Source organism: Protomyctophum parallelum (genome assembly GCF_964188405.1).
Source record: "Protomyctophum parallelum genome assembly, chromosome: 17".
NCBI lineage: Eukaryota > Metazoa > Chordata > Actinopteri > Myctophiformes > Myctophidae > Protomyctophum > Protomyctophum parallelum.
Genome location: NC_139719.1, coordinates 22,820,485 through 22,845,148, shown reverse-complemented (window position 1 = coordinate 22,845,148; position 24,664 = coordinate 22,820,485). Strand labels below are relative to the sequence as shown.

Here is a 24,664-nt window from a genome sequence, read left to right as displayed (position 1 = left end):
TCTCAAAGTCAATTAATATGCAATATGAGCTGATCTGTTCTGACATTCCATAATATTATGTTGATCTGATCACATCAAACCCTGTACACTCAAGACATGCTCCATATATGGGCAGTACAGAATTAATTCAATATGTTGATCTGAACCCCCATGCCAAAGTGCCAGCGCTCGCTCGCCCAGTAGTCTGCTGTCACCTAGGCGGATGTGTGCACACGACCTCGTCCTAACCTTAGATCTCCATATATGGAGCTGACCTTTTCTGACATTCCATATGTTGATCTGATCACATCAAACCCTGTACACTCAAGACATGCTCCATATATGGCCAGTACAGAATTCATTCCATATGTTGGTCTGACCCCCCCCCCCCCCATGCCAAAGCGCCAGCACTCACCCAGCTGTCACCTAGGCAGATGCGTGCATGTGACCTCGCCCCTTTAGAGCGAAGTCTCTTCTTGCCCTCAGTCGTCTTACCGGTTGGTAGCCTACTTGAGGAAGCCAGTAAAAGCTTATAGGGGTATTCAAAATGCACAAAGGATCCTCTAAAACATTTTAGAAAATCCACAGCAATGCTTGCAATTTACAATTTACAATTATGTAAGTTATAAATTGCACTCATTCAGAATTAACAAGTCTTCACTAGAGATAAATTCGGCAGCAGTGGAGTATCACCCTTCTCTCTATAAGATGCTTGTGACATTTTTGATCATGTATTTTAAGAAGATTGTATGCGATTTAGTAGCTCAGAGACAGTTGTCGATTTGTGAAAGTACAAATTACATCCTAAAACAGACAGACAGACAGACAGACAGACAGACAGACAGACAGGGAATGTTGATCTTAAATCAATCAATTTGTTACACAAATATAAATAAACTCACTACAACTTACCTAGTAGTTGTTTCTCAAAATCACAGTCACAATCTCCTCTCGTGACTGAGAGCTCCTGTGTGTAAGTGAAGGCTTTCGATGATAAGATATTTGGCCAGGTTCAATGGTGGCTCCATGTAGATCCAAACTGAAAGTGTTAACCAGTTAAGCCCTGTATACTTTGTTGTAAGTAAAAAAAAAAATCACACACGTGTGAACTGAGTGGTGCAATTCCCCCCCCCCCCTCTCTCTCTCTCTCTCTCTCTCTCTCTCTCTCTCACTCTCTCTCATTAGAGTCACTACCCCTCTCACTGTTTCTGGCGCCCCCTACTGCTATTATTAAGTCACATACTCATGCTCACACAGACAGACACACACACACAAACAAACAAACACACAGACACACACACAAACAAACAAACAAACAGGTACGAGGACATTGCAAGCTGGTTGTAGGAGTGGTTGCACCACTCAAAAAGAAAGAATAGGTGCACACTAGGGTTCATGTGTTTAAATTACCATTGACCTTTTACATATCAAGCCTCGTATATTAGGAAATGTTTAATGGCTCGTACACGCTGCTATAATATAAGATCTTGTCTTGAGAGCAACAAGTGTCCTCTTGATCTAGAAATTAATTGTGCCAGCTAGCTCCTACTGTGTCCTTCTCAGCCTCTACTGTCTCACTCAAGAATTAGAATAAGAAATTCTGCTAGTTCTCCGCTTGCTGACAATTAGTATGATACATCCAGTAAAGAGTAAAGGATCCCTGTTCAAAAATGCAATAAATATTTTGAACTGAAGTCTTGGTGTGTGCGACCCACTACCGTTATTTTTTACATCCAGTAAAGGAAAACTAGTAAATATCAGGCAATAATATTGCTGTCAGGCCCTTTCATAGATTTAATTGCTAGTTTATTAATTATGGATTCAGCTATTTGATGTATTCTGTACTGTCTTGAAAGAATACCTGATCCGAGAGTATCCCCTACAGACCCAGCTATACTTGAACAATGTTTTTCATCCAAGGAAAAAAGTGAAAGACAATTTCTGGCAATAGACCATGTAGCTGGTTTCAGTCAATTTAAACTGTACCTGACTGTAATCTAAAACACAGGACATGAAGGCACTGATCAAAATTGCTGGACTGTGTGTTGTGTTTTGAACTTTGTTATATAAAAGCATACCACATATATGTGTGTATATATAAAAACTGACCACAAGATTTTATTGGAGGATGTTTGAACAGAAATTATCAACAATGGTTCTAAAATGCATCAAAACAAATATTCCTGGTTCTCGCAGAAAAGTTTCTGATAATCTTTATAATTCCTATCTGTTATATAGTTGAATATCTGTTATAGCATGTCAAAGCTATAGCATTTTATAAAACAATCATTGCTCACTTTAAGACATTTCATAAAACAATTCATTCATGAAACAAACAAAACAAACACATTGTTTAAGTTGAACTGTACATTGGTTTGCAGTATGAAGGCTAGTTAGTTATCGTCATTCCCTGACCTCCCCATGCCTTGGTAGGTTGTGGACAGGTACACACAATTGCTCTGAACAATCCCACATGGTACTGTGTATAGTCAGCTTCCTCCTGGGCCTCCCTAAGGCCCTGACCTCAATCCCGCTGGATGACATGGAGAGTTTCGTGATGGTAATGAGCAAGAGAAAGAGAGAAACAAGAGCTACAAGAGCAGTTACAGTAGACATCGTCCAGCCACCAAGTTTGGCGTAAAGGGCATTCTTTGCCATAATTACGCCTCAGCTTCCATGTTTTGTCCCTTTTTTGTAATCCCTTTCCAGTCCTCAAGATGGTACCCTTTCATGTCATCTGTGCCGTGGTGGAAGTCCAGCCCCCTTAGCAGCACTGCTCAGCTTCAATGAAACCCTCCTTTTCATGACCCCCAAGCTCGACCTCGGCATAACTCGAGTGACAGCCCTGGTTGCGGAACTTCATAGATGGCCAGTAGTTATTGGTGCGTCGCTGTGAAAGAAGAGACGTCATTCTCGGATATGAGAAGAGGTCAGTACAAGCTATTTTCAACCATTTAAGGCCTATAATATATACATACATGTACAAAATAGGGATGCCAAATTGACAGTGGTGGTTAAAAGGTGTGTGTGTGTGTGTGTGTGTGCATGCGTGCGTGCGTGAAGTTGACACAGGCATTTATGCATGTCAATTTGGCTTTAGATTTATTTCTGAAGAACGGAATACATCAAAGTAATCTGTGGAGAGAGTTCTTCTTTTCACCTGCATGAGGTAGAATGGTGGAGCAACTGTGGGGTGAGTGTTAATGTAGTAGACAGCCAGGAGGGTCAGAGCTACAAGCAGAACCAGGGCAGCCACAACGCCTGCAATGATGGCTGTGTTCTCACTTCTCCCGTTGGGGTTTGGAGGTCCTGTCTGTAAGTCTAAGAGAAAGACGAGAACTCACAGTTGGCCTACATCAGTGGTTCTCAAAGTTTGTCATGTCAAGGACCCCATATAAGAAAAAGTCCTTCTGCACACCTACAATGGACAGGTGCGTCGGATAACTGGAACTGATAAGTAGAGGAAAAGAATCCCGCACACTGTCTTCACTTGAGTTTAGATTTTATTTAGCAACGTTTCGGTCATCAGACCTTCATCAGGCATAAAGAAGAACTGACAAACAGTCAGCATTAGTACAACTCTGGGATCAGCGGGGGCCAATCAAATTCCCCGCGGCAATCCGTTACCATGGAGAGCTGCCCACAGGTGGTATATTGTTTCCATGATAAAAGGAACATTTATATACAGTGTACACCAAATAGAATAAGATAGCTACAATAGAATAAATCAATCGGTATATTTAAATAAAGCATGTCCCTGGAGGGCATATTAGGTCTGACCTGACATGTATTGGACATTATGCCATTGTGCCACACTATAAATTTCAGCCCGATCCTAGCCCCCTTGACTTCCATTCCATTCAAGTTTTTAATGAGTGTTGTATGCTGGACAGAATGAAAGACAGCTGACCAATATTTGGACTTACATGAGTAACTTTAACATTTAGTTTGGATGAGGTTTTTTGGATTGATCCTTTGACTTATCGTCACTGGATCAGGACCGTTGTACTGTATCTCCATCATTTCAACTTTTCATTTTTCTGTAAATTAATGCCCTCCTGAAAATATAAGCTCACAAGCATGTAGATCGGCTATTTTCATTTTTTTTAAATAGTAATAAAAAAGGAGCCGACTTACAAGGTTTCCACCCGACGGCGACATTATGTTTGTAGGTTTGTGTAAAAAAAAAGGCTCTTTTACCCTCAGTGACAGGGTGGTCCTCGAAGACAGAGGATGGTGTTGGACCCGGGGAAGAGTAGTTAAATGGCCCGATTGATCCCTCAGGTCCTGCCTGGGTGTAGTCCTCACATGTGCCCTTTGCCTGCAAGGAAAAAAAGAAAAGAAAGAAATTTAGATTTAAAGATAGTGACTGATAAATACACATTTAGACTTTAACTGTTGCACACTCTGCTCTGATGATAGGTTACTTCACCTCTTCAGGGCAGTTATAATCAAGCCACTCCTGCCTACGCCGGTCAATTCCATCAGAGCATCTGCGCAGCCAGTGGAAAGGGATGAGAGCAAAGCCACTCATTAAGAAGCTGGTCAATAGCCAGACGCACATCATGTCATACACATCACGAGAACCTACCGTTGAAGCGTGTTGCACCAGCCACAGCCTTGTGTCAAGTTGGATGTTAGGCAGAGATCACAAGTTGTGTGTTGAAGACAAGCTAAGAGAAGCAGCAATAGGTTATCTGTACTGGTGAAGGAGGACGTGAAATTGTGTTGTATTTTGTGTAACGTTGAGTGGTCATTATATGGACATAATACGTACTGGGCAGTGGTGTGAACTCGAAGGCAGATCTGTTACCGATCCTTGTCGTGTCGATCTCAACACGATGATACTCGTAGATGGTACGTCGTCTTGCGTCTGTCAACAGAAAGGTTTATATGGTTGATACGTTTTGTGTGCCTATGCTGTTCCTCAAGGTGTCTTCTGCCAGGTTTTGAATTTTGAAGTGGGCTTATTACAATATCAATACACCTGGGAGTACAAATCCTGCCTGCACCAACATCTCCACCTCCCTTTCCCTCTATGATGAACTGACAATGATGTTCTTTGTCTGGGATTATTTTATCAGTACTGATTATGTAATTCTGTCCTTAACCTTGATTGTGACCGTCGACCTTCAACCATGTCAACTCAAATGTTCTCTGGGTTAGTGGGTACATATGATTCCCAGCAGCTTTCATGAAAATCTGGCCATCCATTCTGAATTTTGACCACCTTGAACGGGACCTTGAGATTTGACCCAAACGTTTGTTCGAAAAGATTTTGTAAGTTTGTCAACATTTTTGTGAAAATTTGTGAGCTGCTATTTCCGAATAAAATAAAACGGGGTTTAAACTGTTACTCGTTTTGCTGGGGATCCCCTGGAGCCCCTCAAGGACCCCTGTGGGTCCCTGGACCCTACCTTGAGAACCAGTGATTTAGAAAACTGACCTGAAGACTGTGAGGAAGGGATGAGGGCCATGAAGGCATCGGACAGTCCCACCTTGACTGGATGCTCAGTGGAGTTGATCTTCTCCACTGGTAACGGTACCTGTCAGAACGGTTGTTTGAACATGACTGAGCAATTTCACCTGAAGATGGACTCCTTTCTGTAAGATTATTGCCTTGTACAGTACTTCAGGCAATAGCTATAGTTTGGTGTTTGGTGTTTGTACAGAGCCATGACCCTGAGGGAAATGATTTCCAGTCGAAAGTGGTCTCATTTGTTCGAATGACAATAAAACTCTTAACTCACAACTCTGTAGTTGAAAACAATGGTCCCATTGCTATGTAGGGCAGCCTGGAATGTAAATGGTCCTTCGGCCTCCCTGCCCTGCAATCGCACCTTGTCCCATTGTACCACAAACAGATTACCTAAGAAAATAGGGCAGAGGTCAAACAATTGTTACATAATCACCTAATCATAATTATCGAAATTTTCACAATCACAGTCAATTGTATAAATGTTATTATAAATGTATTATTTTCCCAAATAGTGGAAATAGAAAAAGCTTAGATATATTGTTGTGTTATTAGACACTTCCACGTCGCGATGCAATATGTTGTGAGACTATCGACTTTTTTTTATTATTTATTTAAAATGATTAAATATGGCCTATTTTGTTTTAGTAAATTATTTGATTACTGGTATGGGTCATTTCTGACTGGCATGTCATTTCTTTAGTGCCCCTAATGCCTAAAGTCACCCCGCGATACGGCAAATATGTCTTGAGTCATAGTTTCGGGGGCTTTGTCTGAATACCCGTTGTACCCGTCTACCTGTGTCTCTTTCATGCCCATATATGTAGAATAGATCTCTGACATGTATATGTCAGACCTTGTCCCTTTTATGCCCATATATGGAGATCTGGACAACTATATCCAAACTACTCGACTAACTCTTGAGTCCTTGCTAATGCGCATGTGGAATTTGAAGTCGGTCGGTCCCATATATGCACATGACCACTAAAGACTAAAGGCCTATTCATAGTCTGGATTTTCGGTGGTAAGGTGACCACCGCTCCGGTGGTGAGCTGACCACCGGAGCTGAAATAACGTTGAGCGGTGGTGAGTAAAAACAGAGAGAAGGACTGGGGGCGGTGGCGGTGGTTTGCTCTTCACCGCGGCTCGTGACGTCATGTTGTAGTTCGGTGGTCACCTAACCACCGTAAATCCAGACTATGTATGAGCCTTAAGCTTCATCCCTCTCAAAACAGACTGATTCAACTACTTCTAACCCTGAGGACCATGACATGACCCACCTTTTTCCAACACATTTTGCTAGTCTGGGATGGCTCAGGCTAGAGGACAGGGTTCAAGGTTCAACTCCCAAAAATGGGATGGGTGTAAGTGCTGTTATTAAAATGTTAACTTTAAAAATGGCTAAAATATAAAAGTTCATGGTCATAAGCTCATAAAGCATAATTCATAGTAATTTCATGATGTGTACAATAAATATGTGGTTCATAATTGATTTCATATAAGGTTAAAAATGTAAAACATGTGATAACTTTCTGAGGCAGAGCCAAGTTCTCTGTCTGTCAAGTAGCAACACTGGACAATGATGGACTGATTGATGCATGATTGCATGGCATTGCACACAGGTGCTACAAACCGTGTCTCACTCATTCAGGCTCTGGTCTACTAGGAAGCAGCACACTGAGAACACAGTTCAGTGTGTTACAAACTAACGTCTGAAGCCAAAACAGACGGTCAAAGAACATTCGAAAGACTATGAAACACAAGCTTCAAGGACCTCTTCCACGACAAGCGGCCAACGAGGTATTATTATGTTTAGATTAGTATTTTGTTGCGTTGTTTTGATGGACACGTTCACCTGCGCTTTGCGCATTTCCTTGTGTTTGTTTGGTCAATATTATATGTACTGCGATGCACTTTGTTGACCGATTTATGTGCTTATTATTTTTGTGTGAACATAGTTCTCACGGCATGGAACAACTGGGATGAGAAGAATGCCCAATAAATGCCCGTTCATAAAGAACCGCCTGTGTCGTCAATGTTGGGGGGAGAGCTACAAATTTCAAGATAGTCAAAGGGGCTCTGCCCTCAATGCCTGCAATACCCTCATACTTGACTAACTACCTCACCAAAGTGACCGACACCCATAGCCACAACACTAGAACAAACATAAACAAACATAAATTATCATAAATTCTACTGCACTGCCACCAAAGTGTGGAATGCCCTTAAAATGTTTGGATCACTGGCTTCCTTCAAAAGGGGCCACCTTTCAGGAAGGCAAAAGGCCTCACTTCTCCCATAAAAAGGTGATGGCATTCACTGCGTTTTTTCTTACCTCCCCCCCACCCCCTTTTCGACTCTCTGCATATGTGTTATTTTTATGCTATGTTGATGAATTGAATAGGATCACAATAGAAACAAGTTCCCAGGACTTTTTTGTGTTGAACTTTTAACTCAAATCTCTGACTGTACCATTTTCTTTGTCTAATAAAGTATTAAATCGGTAATTCTTATCTTCCAATGTTCAATGGAAAAACACAATTAATTCATGAATGGCAATTATTTATTTGTATGACAATTAATCATCAAAAATTTAAATTGAAAAACCACCCACCATTGTCCATGTACCTCACTGTTGAGTTTGTGGAGAAGCTGGGATCAAAGTTAGCCATGAGAGGAGCGATGTACTGTGTAGCAGTCAGCATGCGATGGGTGATCTCCCCCGTAAAGATGAACCCTAAGAAAGGGCAGGATCAAAGGTTCAAAATATCAAAATCACACCTGGTAGCAAAAACTAAAGTCTTGACGTTGTTCTGTTTCATTGCCATTGTTATGTCTGGCTTTGCAGCGAGGAGATTCATAAAACACCTGGACCAGTTGAGCTGTTATTAATCCATTTTGTTGCTCCAGCACTAATCATTTCTCACTTTCATTTCATTTCAGCTGGATGTGAACTGTGGACTTCAGAAGATGATACCTCAGGGAATCGTTCAATCGTTCAATGTCAAAATCCTGGAACTCTGCCATTCAGGTGAGACTAACGCATCTTGTCACAGTGGTGATGAGAGAAAGATAACTACTTAAAAAGATAAACTACTCAAATATGTTCATTGTTGACCAGGGTCTCCCAGGGGTCTATACTTATTACTTGGTCACCTCCTTTCCTTCAACACCAAATCAGTTAGCAAAGAAATATCCAAAATCGATGTTGTGAGCTTGTAGAACTGCTATTTCTGCAAATGTTCGCTTACTACAGTACTTGTGCCTTGACGCCCCCTCAAAGGGGACCATCTCGCCTACTCAGTCAAGACTGCCAGTTTAAAAGGGAAAAAAAAACTTCTGATACTTTGTATCAGAAGGGTTTCGGGGGCATCAAGCCTTCCTCGGCGTGTAAGTAGCCAGTGGTCATGTCTGCTGTCGGTAAAAATAAATAATTATTTAAAAGAAGAAAAAAAACTCAGCGTCCCATCATGCACCTGGGCACAGTGTGAAGCTCAACAGTGCCACTTTGTCACCTGTTGGTACTCTAAACATACTTACATACATGACACAGGGACAGACATTGCTGGGCATTGGAGTGGCTGCCTGCCTATGGTTTCCACTCAAAAAATGCGCCCATGCAATTTGCAAGTCGCCCCCTGTACTTAAGGGAAAACATGGTTTGTTCAAATCTGGCCTGTTGCATTAATAGACATATGGTTATGCTTACCACCAGTTGCTATGGTGATCTGTCTCAGGTAGTGTCCATAGAAAGGGAAATCAAAGGAAAGTGCCACCCGCTACAAAGGAAGAGAAAAAATAAAGTGTTATCGACCCCCCCAAGGGGATCCCGGCTCAATACAGCCACCAGGGATGTGATCCATACAGTTGGTACAGTCTGCATATAACAGCAGCAGTAGAATTAAGCCAGAACGAGTCCAGAACATATTGATATTGATGCATATAGCGTGTACAATATTACTCGGTGTGCCAATAAACGGGATATCTACAGGAGTGTGAATAGACTTGTATACTAGTACACAAGAACATTTTGAGCCTAGTAGTTCATACTTTGTTGTTCTACAGTGCCCATGCCAGTCGGGCATATTAGGTATAGCAGCACCACTGCCATATAAATTACGCCAATACACGTGTGTGTGTGTGTGTGTGTGTGGGTGTGTGCGCGCGTGTGCGTACTGTAATATATATGTAATTGTTTTTCATCATTTGCCTCTCCTTTCCCTTTGAACCCCCTGGCGCCCGCTAGTCTAGCGTAGCCAGACAACTATTCCACAATCTCCTAATGCTAATATAGAGTCTGGAACTACACCTCCTGAAATCCGAGACAGGAAGCTGGCATCTGTTCGGCATTTCCATTCACATAAACATCTTTACAATTACGCAGTGCCGAGCATTGCGATGTTCGATGGAGACGATTCAGCGTATTTCAAGCTGCGTCCCGATAGGCACAGAATCGTAAATCATGTTTTGGAGTGAGCGTTTACCCCAACTGCCACTCAACGGGGCTACTGGCCAATCACTTTGGGATGACACGGGCTGTGGGGGAGGTGGGGCATCCGCTCTCCCGCTTAATAATTCTCTGAGTTTCCGTGCTCCAGACTGTATGACAAGGTATATGAAAAATGAGATAAATACACCGATGTCATTTTCGCTATCATGCAATTCCAGAGAGCAGATTCGTCACACCATGGGAGCCAAACTACAAAGTTCGGTGGAATGCTTTGGAGTCAATGAGAGCCCAGTGACCAGCACATGAACAAACTTCTGAATGACTAAGACCGTTGTAAAGTAATCACTTCTGGAAAATAATAGAAGACATAATAACACATTATTGTCTGCTGTGTTGCTTTTCGATTTTATAGAGGTAACTAAAGAACACAAAATACGTTTCTGAATGTACCAAGTATTGCGAGACTGTCCACCGTTTCCTGTCTGGCAGCCAAATCTTGTGATACCTCTGAGACAGAAACGATACCTGCCGTTGTTTAGATCCTCAAATAAAATGATGTACTGTCTACTACTGTGCACATCGAAAAGCAAGTGATTAGAAAACAACCTGTGAAATGTCTTCTTTTATATTCCTGAACCGATTATATGACAAAGGTCTCAATTGTTCAGAAATAATGTGTGTTCATGAGCTGGTCCAGCCGGCCCCATTCACTGCCATGTATTCATGGAACTTCCGGTGTGATGAAAGTGGGCATGAAAGTGTCATGGCGTACCATGATGTCAACGGCCTCTCTTCCTTCTGTGAATAAATTCCTTTCTGTATGACCGGAAGCATTTGGAAATTGTGGGGAAGGCGGCAATCTGGCCATGCGAGACTAGGCGCCCCTTAATGCCCAACAGTTTAAAAACCTGTGCGCGTGCGTGTGCGCATGCGTGGGCACATGCGTGTGTGCATGGTCTCATCTCACCGCTGCCTGGCGGTGGTTGTTGGACAGTATGGCGTGGACTCTGACTTGGCCATGCTGCAGCGTAATCAGGTCTACCCACAAGTCCTCTGTCCGTCTGTCCGTTGGACCAAAACTCTGCCATCTGTAGTACTCTTTAGAGTCCTCCTGTCAGATGGGAGGGAACGCGTTAGTCATGGCAGTGGTGGAAGAAGTACTACTGAGATATTTTACTTTCTAAGTAAATGTAGCAATTCCACAATGTAGAAATACGCTGTAGTCAAAATGCATTTGAGTGAAAGTATTGGCATCAAAACTTATTTAAAGTACAAAAAGTAAAAGTACACAGAATGTCCCATTTCACGGGTTTTCTGAAAATAATTAAGTATTTTGAGAATGGCAGATCTACAAGCTCGCAGATTGGCTGTTTTCATATAGCCAATAGGGCTGAAATGGCTAATGAGAGTAAAGTAAAAGCAATGAAAATTGGCAGTACTTGAGTACATGAACTTTCCACCATCTCTCGTTAGGGTAGAAACTGACCTATAGCACTACAGTATATGGTTTGTCCTGGTGTTGTTTTGTTTTGATCAGGTACAGTTTAGTTCACTTCAGCAATATCTGTTGCTTTGATCATTTGTGGTTTCAATAATATGTTTTTGTCAGCCTATTAACCTACAGTATTAAACCTAATGTGATTGGGTGATATGTCTTTGTGATAGCCATGATTCAGCTGCAATCCGGTGCTTAATTTAATGAACGAGATGCTACATTATATGTATGGTATGTTGGTCTCCCTACTCTTCCATTGAGAAAATTCAACCAGTGTTGCCAGATTGTGTGAGAGAAATAAGCACCCAGGTCCATGAAAACAAGCCCAAAAGAAGCCTGATTAGGCTATTTGAAAATAGGCCATCTCCAAGCTCACAATTGCGACGCATTGTGAGCTTGTAGATCTGCTATTTTCTAAACAATCATGGAAAATAAATGTGACACAATCTGGAATATTCTTTGAAACATTGTATCAACAACACACATCTTGTATCGGGGGTTCCTGGCACAAAATATGTGAGAATCACTGGTTTAAACGACATTAGGAAACAAGCCCAAATATAAGCAACTACACTTTAGAAACAAGCCCAAAAAACCTGCATCCCGCAACTACCGATATTTACAAGCAACTTTTCTGTACAACAAAGCCCAAAGTCCCTTATAATAAGCAGACTGATTTCAACCCTGGTGTCGGTTAGGAGGAGACCTTAGGAGGTCAGTTGACAGTTATTTGAAGCGGATATACAGATGCGCCATCATCTTTGTCGCAGTTCGGACATTGTTGCAATTATGCCTCTCCATCAGGAGAGGGAGGCAACAGGACAAGATTGGTGGCACGACATGACACATGAGCACTTCATTGACTGTATATATGCTCCACAGCATGTACCACCTGGGGGAGCTGTTTACGCATGATGGCGCACACTATCTCTCTGCCTGGCGTTCTTCACAACAGATCTGCGATCCTGATGGCATTATTAATGCACGGTGTGCGTGAAGGTGACAGAGAGCAATGGTGCTGGGGTTTAGGTGTGGGCTGAGAAAGTGGAGCAGTTAAATGCAGTGTTCTCGCTGCCTCTCCGACTGCTCCATATACAGCCAATGACCCACTTTCTATCCTATCTCGGCTCCACAACACTGGCCTGCATGTGTTGAGATTTGGAAGGTGGGAGGGGGGTGTCTTCTCTAGGCGAGGAGAGGGGAATAGACCCTTGCACTTTTTTCCAAGAGTATATCTCTGATTGATTTGTTGGGAGAAGATCCATGGTGATGGGGGAGAGGTGGAGGGATTCACAAATTGGGATCGGACACAAGCAGCAAACGGCACAGGACATTATTCTGTCCGACGCCAAGTGAGTCATTCACAAACACGCACGCACAGACATGCACATGCATGCACACACACAAACCACACTTAAACAAACACTGTAAGTTGGCAGGACAAGGCCGCAGTCTGTTTCCAATTTGCACCGTGGGGGGAGTAAGGAGATGAAGTGAAACACAATTTATTTGGTGGAAATTCTACTCTGGCTGTTTCAAGTGAAGGAGGATTCTGGTATTGTAAATAACACAAACAAAGCCTCGTCATATATGCACGCACAACACACACGTGCGCACACACACAAATTGTAAATGTGTCTGTGTAATTGAACTCTGACAGTGTACAAATGTCATTTGTTAATTGTGCACACACACAGACACACAAAGCATAGAAAGTCATACAAAACAAACAATGCACCTGTCTGCGTGAGCCAATTATCATCATAACGAGAACTTCTGCTTTATATTACTAGAGCGGTGCCCCGTGGGGCCTCTAGTCTACAGCAGTGCACGTTGGGCACTGGCCTACTTGGAACGATGCAAGTTGGAAATGCATGCCCCACCCAGATATTATGCGTTGGAGCGAACAGGCGAACGGTTCTCGAGTTACGTGGATTGCACACAGACAGACAGACAGACGTACAGACAGATGTACACTTGTACAGAGACTTGGTGCATTTATAGATAGATGTTCAGGGCCTGGGGCCAGGGCTGTGTGTTGTGTGTGTACCGAAAGGGAATGCTTCCTGGAATGTTCTAATTCAACAAGCCTCACCACTTTCGGCAATGTAGAACATTGAGTCTATGACCTTATTTGGCCCTGAAGTCGTTATTGTAATGATTTCCTTTTCAGACGGTTAGGGAATGACGGCTGAAATAGAATTATGTGAGGTAGTAAATTGCTCTCTTCTAGGAGATGATATACTGGCTTTGGCTTACTAATTGATTAAGGAAGATAGCTAGTAAAATTACGGATTGCTGGTTCAAATGGCCAGTACCATCAACAGACATTTTAGACAGCGGTGGACAGTGGTTATGCTAGATTTGCAACCTTTTTCATATCAAGACTCGTTATTTATTTGGCATTTGATCCACGGACCACCATTTGATGAGATTTAGCCTCAACCCAAAACGAAAGAATATATTGTTGTCGGTGAACACAATTCCATGCTGTTGGCAAACGTTAATCAAAATAACAATTCTTCTACATTCTCTGTGTAGACTTCTTGTAAATTAACTAATGCAGACATTAAACAATAAGGTAACTCTTGAGAGCGTAAAATGAAACCAAAATGGACCCGTACGGGTCCATTTTGGTTGACTTTACGCAAGAGTTAAAGATCTGGTGAGACGTAAGAGGGCAGGAGTCAACCCACAGAGCCTAGTCCTTCCACGCGCCAGATTTATCTACCTCCCAGTCCCGTGAGAGTAGTTCCAAAGCAACAGATTGTGTGGCCCTGGTCTTTCCCTAATGGGACTGATCGAGGGTAGCTACTGGGACCTAAGTCGGGACTTGATCACCCCGGCTGGGTCACCTGAGTGAGGGGTATGATGTTGCAAGACCCGAAACCCCGATGACCTTGGATGGGATACATCACTGAGGATATGTCCCAGGTGCATCCGTGCAATGTTCTTTCGTCCTATAAAGGGTCCATTTGGTTACCAACTCTCCATCATTTAGCTGGGGACCACCTGGAACCCCCTCAAGGACCACTGGTTGGAAACCACTGCGCTAATAAATTGCCATGAGCCCTCACCACCACGCGGGTCAGGTTGTCGGGCAGCGTGTCGATGGCAACCCCTCCGCCATTGGTGCTGCGGTCCACCCTTCTCTGGCCGTGTTTCGGCGGTGTCTGCTGGTCCCTTGGGGCTCTGTGCAACGCTGGCGGAGCCGTGTCTGTCCGCAGGCCTATCCTGCTCTGTTCATCTGAAACGAGAGCGTTGAGGTAATGGTTATTGTGAAGGAACATCACGACATGAACCCAAGAAGACACCCACACTTCAGTGGAGTGCCGTGTTGAACTGTATGCAGCGTAGAGGTGTCGTTCCTGTGTTTTTTTGTTTTTAAGGGACCAAGCAGTTTGGTCAAGTCTGTTTTTTTCTTCTCCTCCCGCCATTTTGAATTATATGAGAAACTGTTCAAATCTATCTCCTCCCAGGATCTTTGATCAAAATGCACGAAAAGTTGTGACATGATTTTTTGTGACTGAAAAATTGCTGTTTTGTGAAAGTTCGTCTGCCCATAATACATACATGCAACGTCATATGCTTATGAAACTGTACAGTATGGTAGAGGGTCATGCCAAATAGCACTGAAACCAGTCTTACTTTAATTGACCAAAGGGGGGCGCTACAGCATTTTTGTTTTAAATGAAACCTTTGAACAGGCATAACTCATGCCTCGTTTGGCCAAAAGTCATGTCACTTGTTTCCACATGTTCCGTGACTTATGGAGAACACATCTGTCACTTTGATCAGAAAGCTCCGCCCTCAGATATTCCGCCATTTTGAGCAGTTTGAAAAATGTTTATACAGGTATAAACATTTTGAGCAAATTGCTCAAAAATCCAGGCACAAAATCAGGTCTGATTTTGTGCCTTTTGTACAGAAACACACTGTAGTAATGTCCAAAACTAGGAGAATTGTTATCAAAAACACTGAATGATTTTTGTGTTTACAATATAACAACTGACAATAGATGGCGCTCCTGCTTTGGACCACAAGTTTGTGGGTTCAAATCTGGGCACTGCATGCCAACTCAGCGTATAAGTCTTCAAACACTGCCCCCCCCCCCCCCCCCCACACACACACACACAATTAAAAACTGACCCTGTTACAATTGCATGGTCTTCTTTATCTCAAGTTCAATCTTCCATGTTTCTATGGCTTATTGTGCATATTGTTCTTATTGCTTATTGCCTTCCTGCTTGGTCCCGCCTTATCGCTGCTTGCAGCTATATATATTTACAATAGTAGCCTACTTCTAGCAGCCTACTGTGAATAGTAGCCTACTTCAGATGACTGAACAGCGAATGCAACTATGTTACAGAACTTAATGTGTTGACCTATGCACTCAGTCTTCAGTAGAGGCCCGAACTTCTAGTTCTTTGAATGAACGTGAGTCTAATTATTTTAAGTAAAGTAAAAACACATTTTAGGAAGCTTCACAAAATGCAGGTTGAAAATGCTGGATTTTCTCAACAACGTATCAATATTTTCGAGGGAAAGTTAGAAACATGGACTCCTGAAATCCTGTCATTGGAAATCTGTCTGTAATACGTCGAACCAAAAGAACAAACAAAATCAAAACCACACAGAGATATATTTTGCTTTCATCCCTCTGTGGCTACATCTGGTCCTCACTGTTTAGTCATCTGGATCATTAGCAGGCAAACTTGTACGCAGATGATGTTTAGCAAACCTAAATGCAATATCTCGGACACAAAACGACAACAAAAAATCAGCAGACCCATAAAAGACACACATCAGGGGTGCTAGCCCCTCCTATGCCCAGCTTTGTGTGTCTGTGTGTACCACGGAATGTGATGATTTGATTGGCTGAGCACGGAATGTGATGATGTATGATGATAAGAGCGCACCTCACTTAACACAAGTGTGATTTTTTGAGTGGTGCAACCACTCCAAGGAACAGCAATGTCCGTGTCAACCGTGTGTTCAACCGTGTGTGTGTTCATGTGTGTGACTATGAGCACCAGTACCAATGAGTACCAAAAGTGGTGCTGTTGTGCCAGAAACAGAGAGAGAGAGATAGTGCTGCACTGTTGCCTGCTAATGAGAGAGAGGGGTGTGATTTTTTAATACTGATAGGCTGCAGTAGATCCCAGGGAGGAAAATAATGGAATGTGTCATGTGTGTTTTGGCTGAACATTTTAGCCTGGTACTGTTAGCCTATTAATTGTGTTAGATATGCTTTGAACTTCCTTTGGCATCCCTGACCTTCAGAGAGAGTGTGTGTGTGTGTGTGTGTGTGCGCGTGCGCGTGTGCGTGTGCGTGTGCGTGTGTGTGTGTGTGTGTGTGCTCGCGCATCTGTTTTCTCCCACCTTCAATTGTCTGGTTTTTAACGCCATCTGCTCAACACATTACAGACTCACTGATGTCTTTGTTTTCATATTCACTATGCTCGAGAAGGAATGCATTTCTGTTTTCACTGATGTGTGACTCACATTTCCATTCAACCACGTGTACCGAGTTGCTAGATCAGCAGACATTGTTATGATCGTTAACAGGGTGAAAGGTCTCTGTTTTCTCCCTGGATGAGGAAGCAATGATGTGTTTAGGGAACAAATCCAGTTTGCTGTCACCATTTTTGTGGCGGCCGTGGTTCTATAAATTTGGCTGTTAAACCAACGACCCTGTCATGAATATCGTATGTCACAGGGTGCTGTTTTCAAAATCCTCCAGGGGATTTGAGAGAGAGTGGAACACAGCCACAATCCCTCGCCAGAAAGGAATAACCAGGGTTTTATTTGCATGGGGGGGGGGATCCAAAATTGTTGTTGATTGATTTTGCTGATTGCATTGTGAGCATAGCCTAGTTTCACTTTTTGTTGCATGAAGTAGACAGGGCTTAAGTGGTTAAAATGTTTTAAAGGTATGACTACTAATGACCTTTAAACCCAACCTGATCATGGGACCCAAAGGAACGTGATGGGAACATATCCACTCAGGTCAGGTTGTGATACATTTTTAATTCAATTGTTTGGGTTCGAGTGATTGCTGAGTTACTACTATTATGAACAATTTATCACTAGAATATACTATTTTGGCACTTGAGAGTGGCTGGAGATTTTCTTTTGACAATATTTTGTCTCTCCAGATTCAGGTCCGGTCAAGCTCCAATATGGGGTACACTACACTCCCACGCAAGTCACAGAATAAATCAAGTGAGTTTTCTAGAAAGTGGAGAAGAATAGAAGGGGAAGTGAGGGAAATGTTCGTCGACTACCTTTTTCCAGTGACGAAAACTAAATGGAAACTAAATGAAAACTAAGCTATGATGACTAAAACGAAGACTAAATATACTGACAATTTCGTCAACAAATAAAAACTAGACAAAAATGTTAGGAAGGGACTAATAGCAGATCTACAAGCTCACAACGCGTCACGCTGTGACGCGTTGTGAGCTTGTAGATCGGCTATTTTCAGCAAGTGTAAAACGGCATCAAGGACCACCAAAACACATTTTAGCCGACTAAATCAACTGTAGATTTAGTCGACTAAAATCCTATGATATTTAGTCGAGTAAACCAGACTAACTCTAAGACATTCCAGGTGACTAAAATGTGACTAAAACTATTCAAGAGACTATGACTAAAACTAAAATAAAAATGTACTGCCAAAAACAACACTAAAGTGAGGAGGGAGTAAAACGGAGGGAGACGGGGGAGCGAGAGGGAGAGTGATATACACTAGACAGACCGAGAGGAAAAATGGGACAGAGAAAGAATTGAGAGAGAATGGACACACAGGGGACCTGGTGTTCTAATGAGGAGTTGCGTTTACTTACGGTGCAGTGGAAGCTATATTTCTACAGCTTCAGAATAACTGAGTGCTAATTGGGTCAATGTGGCTCAAGCTCAACACCACTAAACAGCTGAGGAGGTTCCAGCCAGGCAGGATAGAAGGATAGAGAGGAGGAGGAAGTGAAGATGGAGACAGTGAATTGTTAGGTGGACAGAAATATCCCCATTGTTAACGTGCACATCATTGGGCATGTGAAGCATCAGTAGTTACTCTTAGTTACTAACATCATTGAGTTATTGTCTGAAGGAGGAAGCCAAACAAAATAAGTTTTACCCTTATGTACCTGTACACAAGATGTAACAAAGTACAACCATGAACCTACATGTCATTTTATTATTAAAAATAATAGGCAATCGTGACAAAACTGATGTGTTTTGGCTACAAAACCTTCCTAAGTGTAATCTACACCGTTTGTTGTCTGTTTTTGTCATGATGCTTAATAAAATGTCAAGTAAGCCTACCTGAATGTACGGAGCCCTGAGAGAGATTGAGCCATTGAGAGAGATATAATGTGAGTGCTGCTGGCTATAATTATTTTTATTATGATGTAGTTTTCGAGCTGAGCAACGGGCACTTTTTTGTTATGTTGTTTTTGTGAATGGAGTCACATTCTCTCTAGTTAAAGCATCAGTAGTTAACCAAGGTGTGATGATGTGCCCAGGAGTTGTAGGCCTACAGTGAAAGTGAACAGTTGTACAGAAATGACTGGTTTATCATGCAATGGTTGGGAATAGCAAGTAGCTTGCAGAATTTGCTGTTACAAATATCCATTGTGCTGCACCTATGCCTTGGCAAGAGGATAACCACATAGCCCCTCGGAGCACATGCAAAGAGTGTGCTCAGAACATAGAGGTGTCTGGTTTCACTGCCCATACATGTGCCATTTTATGCCAAAAGCAGTGTACCTCACATCCTGTGTGTAAATGCCAAATGGACCCCCAAAACGTCACAGACAGAGGAGAGGCTCTATGGCACAGGCCCCTGCAAGTCTGGGGGGTGCTGGGCCAGGACTGGGCCTCAAAAGCAGGGAAATCGACTTTTTGATGGTGTGGCTCTGGCAAGAGCCTAGCTGTGTATAACAGGGCTTGTGTGTCTGTCTGTGTATGGAGTTAATCTTGCAAACCCTGGCCCAAATAGTTTGAGAACTATTGAACTGAAAGTGCATTTTTGTACTACTAAGTGTGAGCTGTACGAGTGTACGTACACACATTTCGGCTATTCAGCCATAGCCCCAAATGTGATGACCTCATCACATTTGTTATGACGGCTATAGCTGTTTTTTGCCCAAGGAGTGTTTTTCGTGCAAAACAAATGCTTGCAATGGATCCAGAATCATGAAAAACCCCTAGTTTGAACGGTCGATTTTTTTGTGTGCCATATATAGGTTGTTAAATTTCTCAATGCTGACAGCCGGTCTGCAGGTGGATTCATGTACTTTGATTACACACGCCAATATTCCATAATGACACTTCTTTTACCAAAAAAGTGCCTTGCAGCTCCAGGAGTGCATCCATTTTAAGTGTGGGTGATTGGGGTGAACTGTCACCCTTAGTAATACGCTGTAAGGCATTAACATACAAAAAACACCACTAGCGACAACTAGCGAATGGCTAGTGGTCCGCAGACCACAGGGTGGGGAACCGCTGCCTTTCGGTACCCGTTGAGCTGCATGGCAGACAGACCCACAAACCCTGGCAATGTTGGCAGGGTTCCGACACAGGAACCGACACGGCGGCACGGATTTGAACTCTGGCGACCAAAGATCTGAGTCACCTAACATTTGGAGGCATGAAACACAGCAGCTGTGTCCACCCTTTTCTGCTCCCTGTGTCTGCATTGCAGCAACCCATCTAGTGGGTGTGGGATTCACACAGCAAGAGCCAAACTAGGCCAAGCATTTTGAGCAACATGCATGCAGTTAATTGCATTCATTCATCCATCCCTCAATCCCCCCCCCTCTCCCCTCCCGGTGGACTTTGTGTCTGTAGGACAGTGATTCTCAACCTTCTTATTTTATTTCGAGGACCCCCATTTTATATGCATTATGCCACTAACCCACATTTCATACAATTAGTATTTAAATGTCTGAGACATAAAAGAAATGGAGTAACTCATTTACTGACCAAAAAAGGAATATTTACTCGTGAGCCATAAAAATTGGCCTGACCCAAAAATGGGTCCCGACCCACTGTTTGCAAAACATCTAGGATTGGCGTTCAGAAGGCTTGAAATCCAGATTTCTCGTATGCCTTTTTCTTGAACGCGACCGACACTCGGGATTCTGCAGTGTATTAAACAACATTTATGAGAGCTGTCAAGGAAAGGGGACGAGGCTGCAGTTTGAGAGCAACCTGTAATGGCCCGGCGCCAGCATGAGATAAAGACTAGACAGGAACGAGCAAGGCCTACGTTCTTCCATCGAGACAACAGCTGATGATGGTCTTTCAGTGTGTTCAGTTTTCCATTGGATATGGCCCTCTCATGAAAAATCTATTCCTTTTTTCCCCCTCTTTTATAAAGCACCTCCTGTTGGGTTCACGGACAGCACTCAGCAGGAATTGCACTCATGTATTAAGAGTCAAGCAGGGGTACGGTGACCTCGGCAAACGTACAAAGCACCACTAGAGTCTGGGGGAGTAAAGTCGAGGTCGCATGAACGCAGCGGGCCCACATGTATACTTCCTCCACAATGAGACACTCTCTTAAACTGAAGAGAGCGCCTTTTGTTCTTGCTACCATGATGTACGGTCCAAAGTTATAAGAGAAACTCTCAGGACACAAACAAGGTCTTGGCCGTTGCCTCATGGCAATGTCAATACGAGGATTAGTGAGATTAGTTGAGCATTTGCCGTTTCCCATGCAGCGAACACTAATATTAGTAGAATAATCATGACTCCCAAAGGTCGTGACGGGAGGCATTCATCTGTGTGACTGCCAATGTAGCACGTACAGTGGATTTGTACTGGCTTTATTTCATAAACTATGTTAAAGACAGCTTATCGAAGGGAAGTTACCCATTTTGGCACCCTGCACCCAAAGAGACAGTGGTAACTATAGCAGGCAAGTACAAACACAGCCATCTGCGCTGGTAAGAAAGGATATTATGTAGTCTATAATCATTATTAATGGCCAGATTCTTTTCCTTCAGATTGATGGTTTAGTTGTAATGTATTTTATTTTTCTCCCTCCCACTTACAATATCGTAAGTACACACACCTGTGCTCTTTGAGCAAGGAACTCAAAGTAGCGCTTCTATTCACTTGTTGTAGTGTGCAACTGGTCTCAAAATGAGGGGCATCAGTGGCTCCGGCGAAAGAGCGAGCGCATTGAACCAGAGGGTTCCCGGTTTGACGACCACCCCAAGCCCCCGTTTGATCCTCCACTTGTGTTAGTGTCGAAGTGTCCTTGAGCAAGACACTTAACCCTTAACTGCTCCCGATGAACAGGATTGGTGCCGTCTGTGTGGGTGCGCTAATATATACAGTAAATGCACAATTTACACATGATTGTGAATAAGGCGTAACTAATAATAAGGCGTATAGCTTTACAATGAGTTCAGTTAGGATCAAAGTTATTCTTGAGGTGCCACATACTGCAAGTGATCAAAATATAACTTCCCATTTTGATATTCAACGTTGCACAAATCGTCACCAAAGCCCTGACTACAACGCAAAACACATTGTGATGTGAAGTGCTGACAGAACACTCCAAAGTCTTGTACATGGTGGTGACTCCACACAAGAGGCCCTGCTGGATCCAAGCGCCATTTGGCGTCGGAGATGGAGGCAGACATTCTGTTGGAAATTGCAGTCAAGATCAATCGAGTCAAGATCAATCAAGAGAAAAATAAATGTCTGCATGCTGGGTATATGGTCTGTGGCCCTAGGAGGGGGGCCCTTCTACTGTACAAGCTGGGTTATTCCTCTGCAGAGCGAGCTCAGGCCCCTGATCAGAGGAGCGGGGAGACCACAGGAGAGGCCAGAGAAACTAGAGCAGCGCTGATTGTCAGAGAAGAGCGGCACCACAAGAACGAGGGCTCGCTAAAAATATTACATCTCTAAGGAGAACCAAAATACACACACACACACGCTCCCACACTTGCGTGCGTGCGCACACACACACACACACACACACACACAGTGAGTCTGTGAAGATGAAGTGATGAGAGAACAAGTAGAGACCCTTTACAAATCGCAATGATTTGACATTTATCGTGTTCCCAGCGTGCCACCACCAAATAACTGCTGAAGTGACAGCAAAACTTTGTGCTCTACAAAACACGATTTGCTTGATAATAAACGTTCAAATGCACAGAACATATCGCCTTGATTTATTTCTCTTCATGTAATAAAATGAAAGCCGATGAGTAATTTATTTTAGCATTGTTTAGTCCTTGGCAATCTAATCGTACAATCTACAGCATTTCATTAGCCTCATCTTTGTCAGAGCAAGACAACCTGCAAAGCTGCTCACTCCGCGTGCGCGCACACACACACACACACACACACACACACACTGCTCCTGCGAGTAATAGCATGTTCGTGCACATTGTACCGACATACATGCACACACACACTAAAGCCATTCTGGCAAACTTTAGCACGGATGATGAGTTAAAAAATGTGCCCAAGAATCCAGGTCATCCATTGGTCTCTGATGTCCCAGAACTCCAACAGATGATTAGAAGCAGTTCTGTGCTTAACTCCTGCGTGTCTCTTCTCTCTCAGGTGTTCAGATTAGGGTGGGATAAAAAGCATTGCAACAGTGCATAATCCCATGCGCGTGCGTGCGTGTGTGCGTGCGTTACCTGTTTGCCCCTGTACCCAGATGTTTCCCAGCTCTGCCTGGGAGAGACAGATGAGGAGAAGTGCACACAGCCCCATCATGTATCTTCACCTTCCTCTTCCTCGGCTCTGTGCTCCTCTTGCTCCCCTTCGCTCCCGCCTTCTTCTGCTGCTCTGCCCTCGCTCCTTCTCTCTCGCTTCTCCGTGAGAGAGGGGTGCCTCCTACGCCTCCACCTCACCTCCACCTTCTCTCTCTCTCTCTCTCTCTCTCTCTCTCGCTCTGCTTTCCTTCTCTTTCAGACACAATACACAAATGTATGCATGCACGTGTGCGTGCACACACACACACACACACACACACACACACACACCCTCACTCCTTCCTCACCGCTGCCAAAGTTTATTGTGTTTCTCTCTCTCTCTCTTTCGGTCTCTCTTCTCCGACTCACGTCGCCTCACGTTTGCCCCCTCAGAGGAACTTCTGGCATATTGTTGTATCCATGGCGATGCAAGGGTTGACAAGCAGCTGATGGAAGTGTTGCAGTCTCAGCGACAGTCCGTTGTTGTTGCTCTCCTCTCAATCCTCTCATAGTTTTTCGGCTGTCCGACGCCACTCTCCGTTCTCTCTTCTCTTCTTTTCCCTTACACCCCCCCTCTCTCTCCCTCTCACTCTCTCTCCTGTGCAGTGCTCTGGATTTTTGAAACAGACCCCACAAAGGAAATATTTATGTATTTCCTTCTCTCGCTTTCTTTCTTTCTTTCTTTCTTTCCCTTCTCTCTCTCTCTTTCTTTCTTTCTTTTTTCTTTCTTTTTACATTTTGTCAAAACAAAAATGGTCTGGTGATGGCAGAAGCAGGTTGCCCCCATGTGGAGGTCCATTGAACCAAATCAAATGAGACCCAAATGATCCCCCCACCCCCCTCCCCCCATTGCCCTACAGTGAGGCCTTTCTTTCTTTCCCCAAGATACACAAATGTCATAAAGCCCAGAACAATAGGCAATAGCTCCTGAGTTAGTTAACTTTAACCACAGGGACGGCACAGAAGCAAAGTTTTTAGTTTTTAGTTTCGCATAAGAAATATTAATAATATATATAGGCCTACTGTATATTCAAAGATTTGCACACATTTTCACGTTTTTTGAGTACAAAATAATGATGAAAATCTGAAATTACTTTCCCGGTTTAATGGGTTAAACCCTGTTTATTTCAGTTGACCAGGGTCCCCCGGAGGTCTGTATTTGGCCTCCTCCTCCTCCATCCCCTCTTCTACACCAGTATGAATTAAAATCACGTGTGGACCCACAGGTTGGAGAACCACTGGGTCGAGGCATGTCTGTCCACAGAGGAGACATTGAGTCATGCATGAGGGCAACACGGGTCATGAGCTGGATTCAAATGAATGATGTCATAAAGTGGATCTGAGCTGCTCGCGGGCTGCCCCAAATCTTCTATCTTGTCAACAACAGAGAGGAGCTCGGAGGCCTAGTTCTTTGATTTATGCTTTTACTGTGAGGAAGGAGTTGTGTTCGTGAATATTGATTGGCTGTCAAAGCGTGTATGGAATTTGAGCGTTCTGTAATGACGAGCAGGTTTCTGATCCAAAGGAGTAGCCAT

General features: G+C 43.3%; 1 protein-coding gene across 1 annotated transcript; it reads right to left on the bottom strand.

Moving 5' to 3' along the window:
- Positions 1 to 2,081: 2,081 nt before the first annotated feature.
- On the bottom strand, positions 2,082 to 23,674 carry LOC310874450 (plexin domain-containing protein 1-like). The gene is made up of 13 exons (XM_083787256.1): positions 23,073 to 23,674; positions 14,478 to 14,647; positions 10,873 to 11,016; positions 9,165 to 9,234; positions 8,070 to 8,192; positions 5,730 to 5,848; positions 5,426 to 5,525; positions 4,757 to 4,852; positions 4,571 to 4,652; positions 4,412 to 4,472; positions 4,180 to 4,300; positions 3,140 to 3,300; positions 2,082 to 2,869 (listed from the first exon to the last, which is right to left on the bottom strand). The coding sequence occupies exons 1-13, from the start codon at positions 23,149 to 23,151 to the stop codon at positions 2,744 to 2,746; spliced, it is 1,452 nt and encodes a 483-aa protein (XP_083643382.1). The 5' UTR covers positions 23,152 to 23,674; the 3' UTR covers positions 2,082 to 2,743.
- Positions 23,675 to 24,664: the final 990 nt, after the last annotated feature.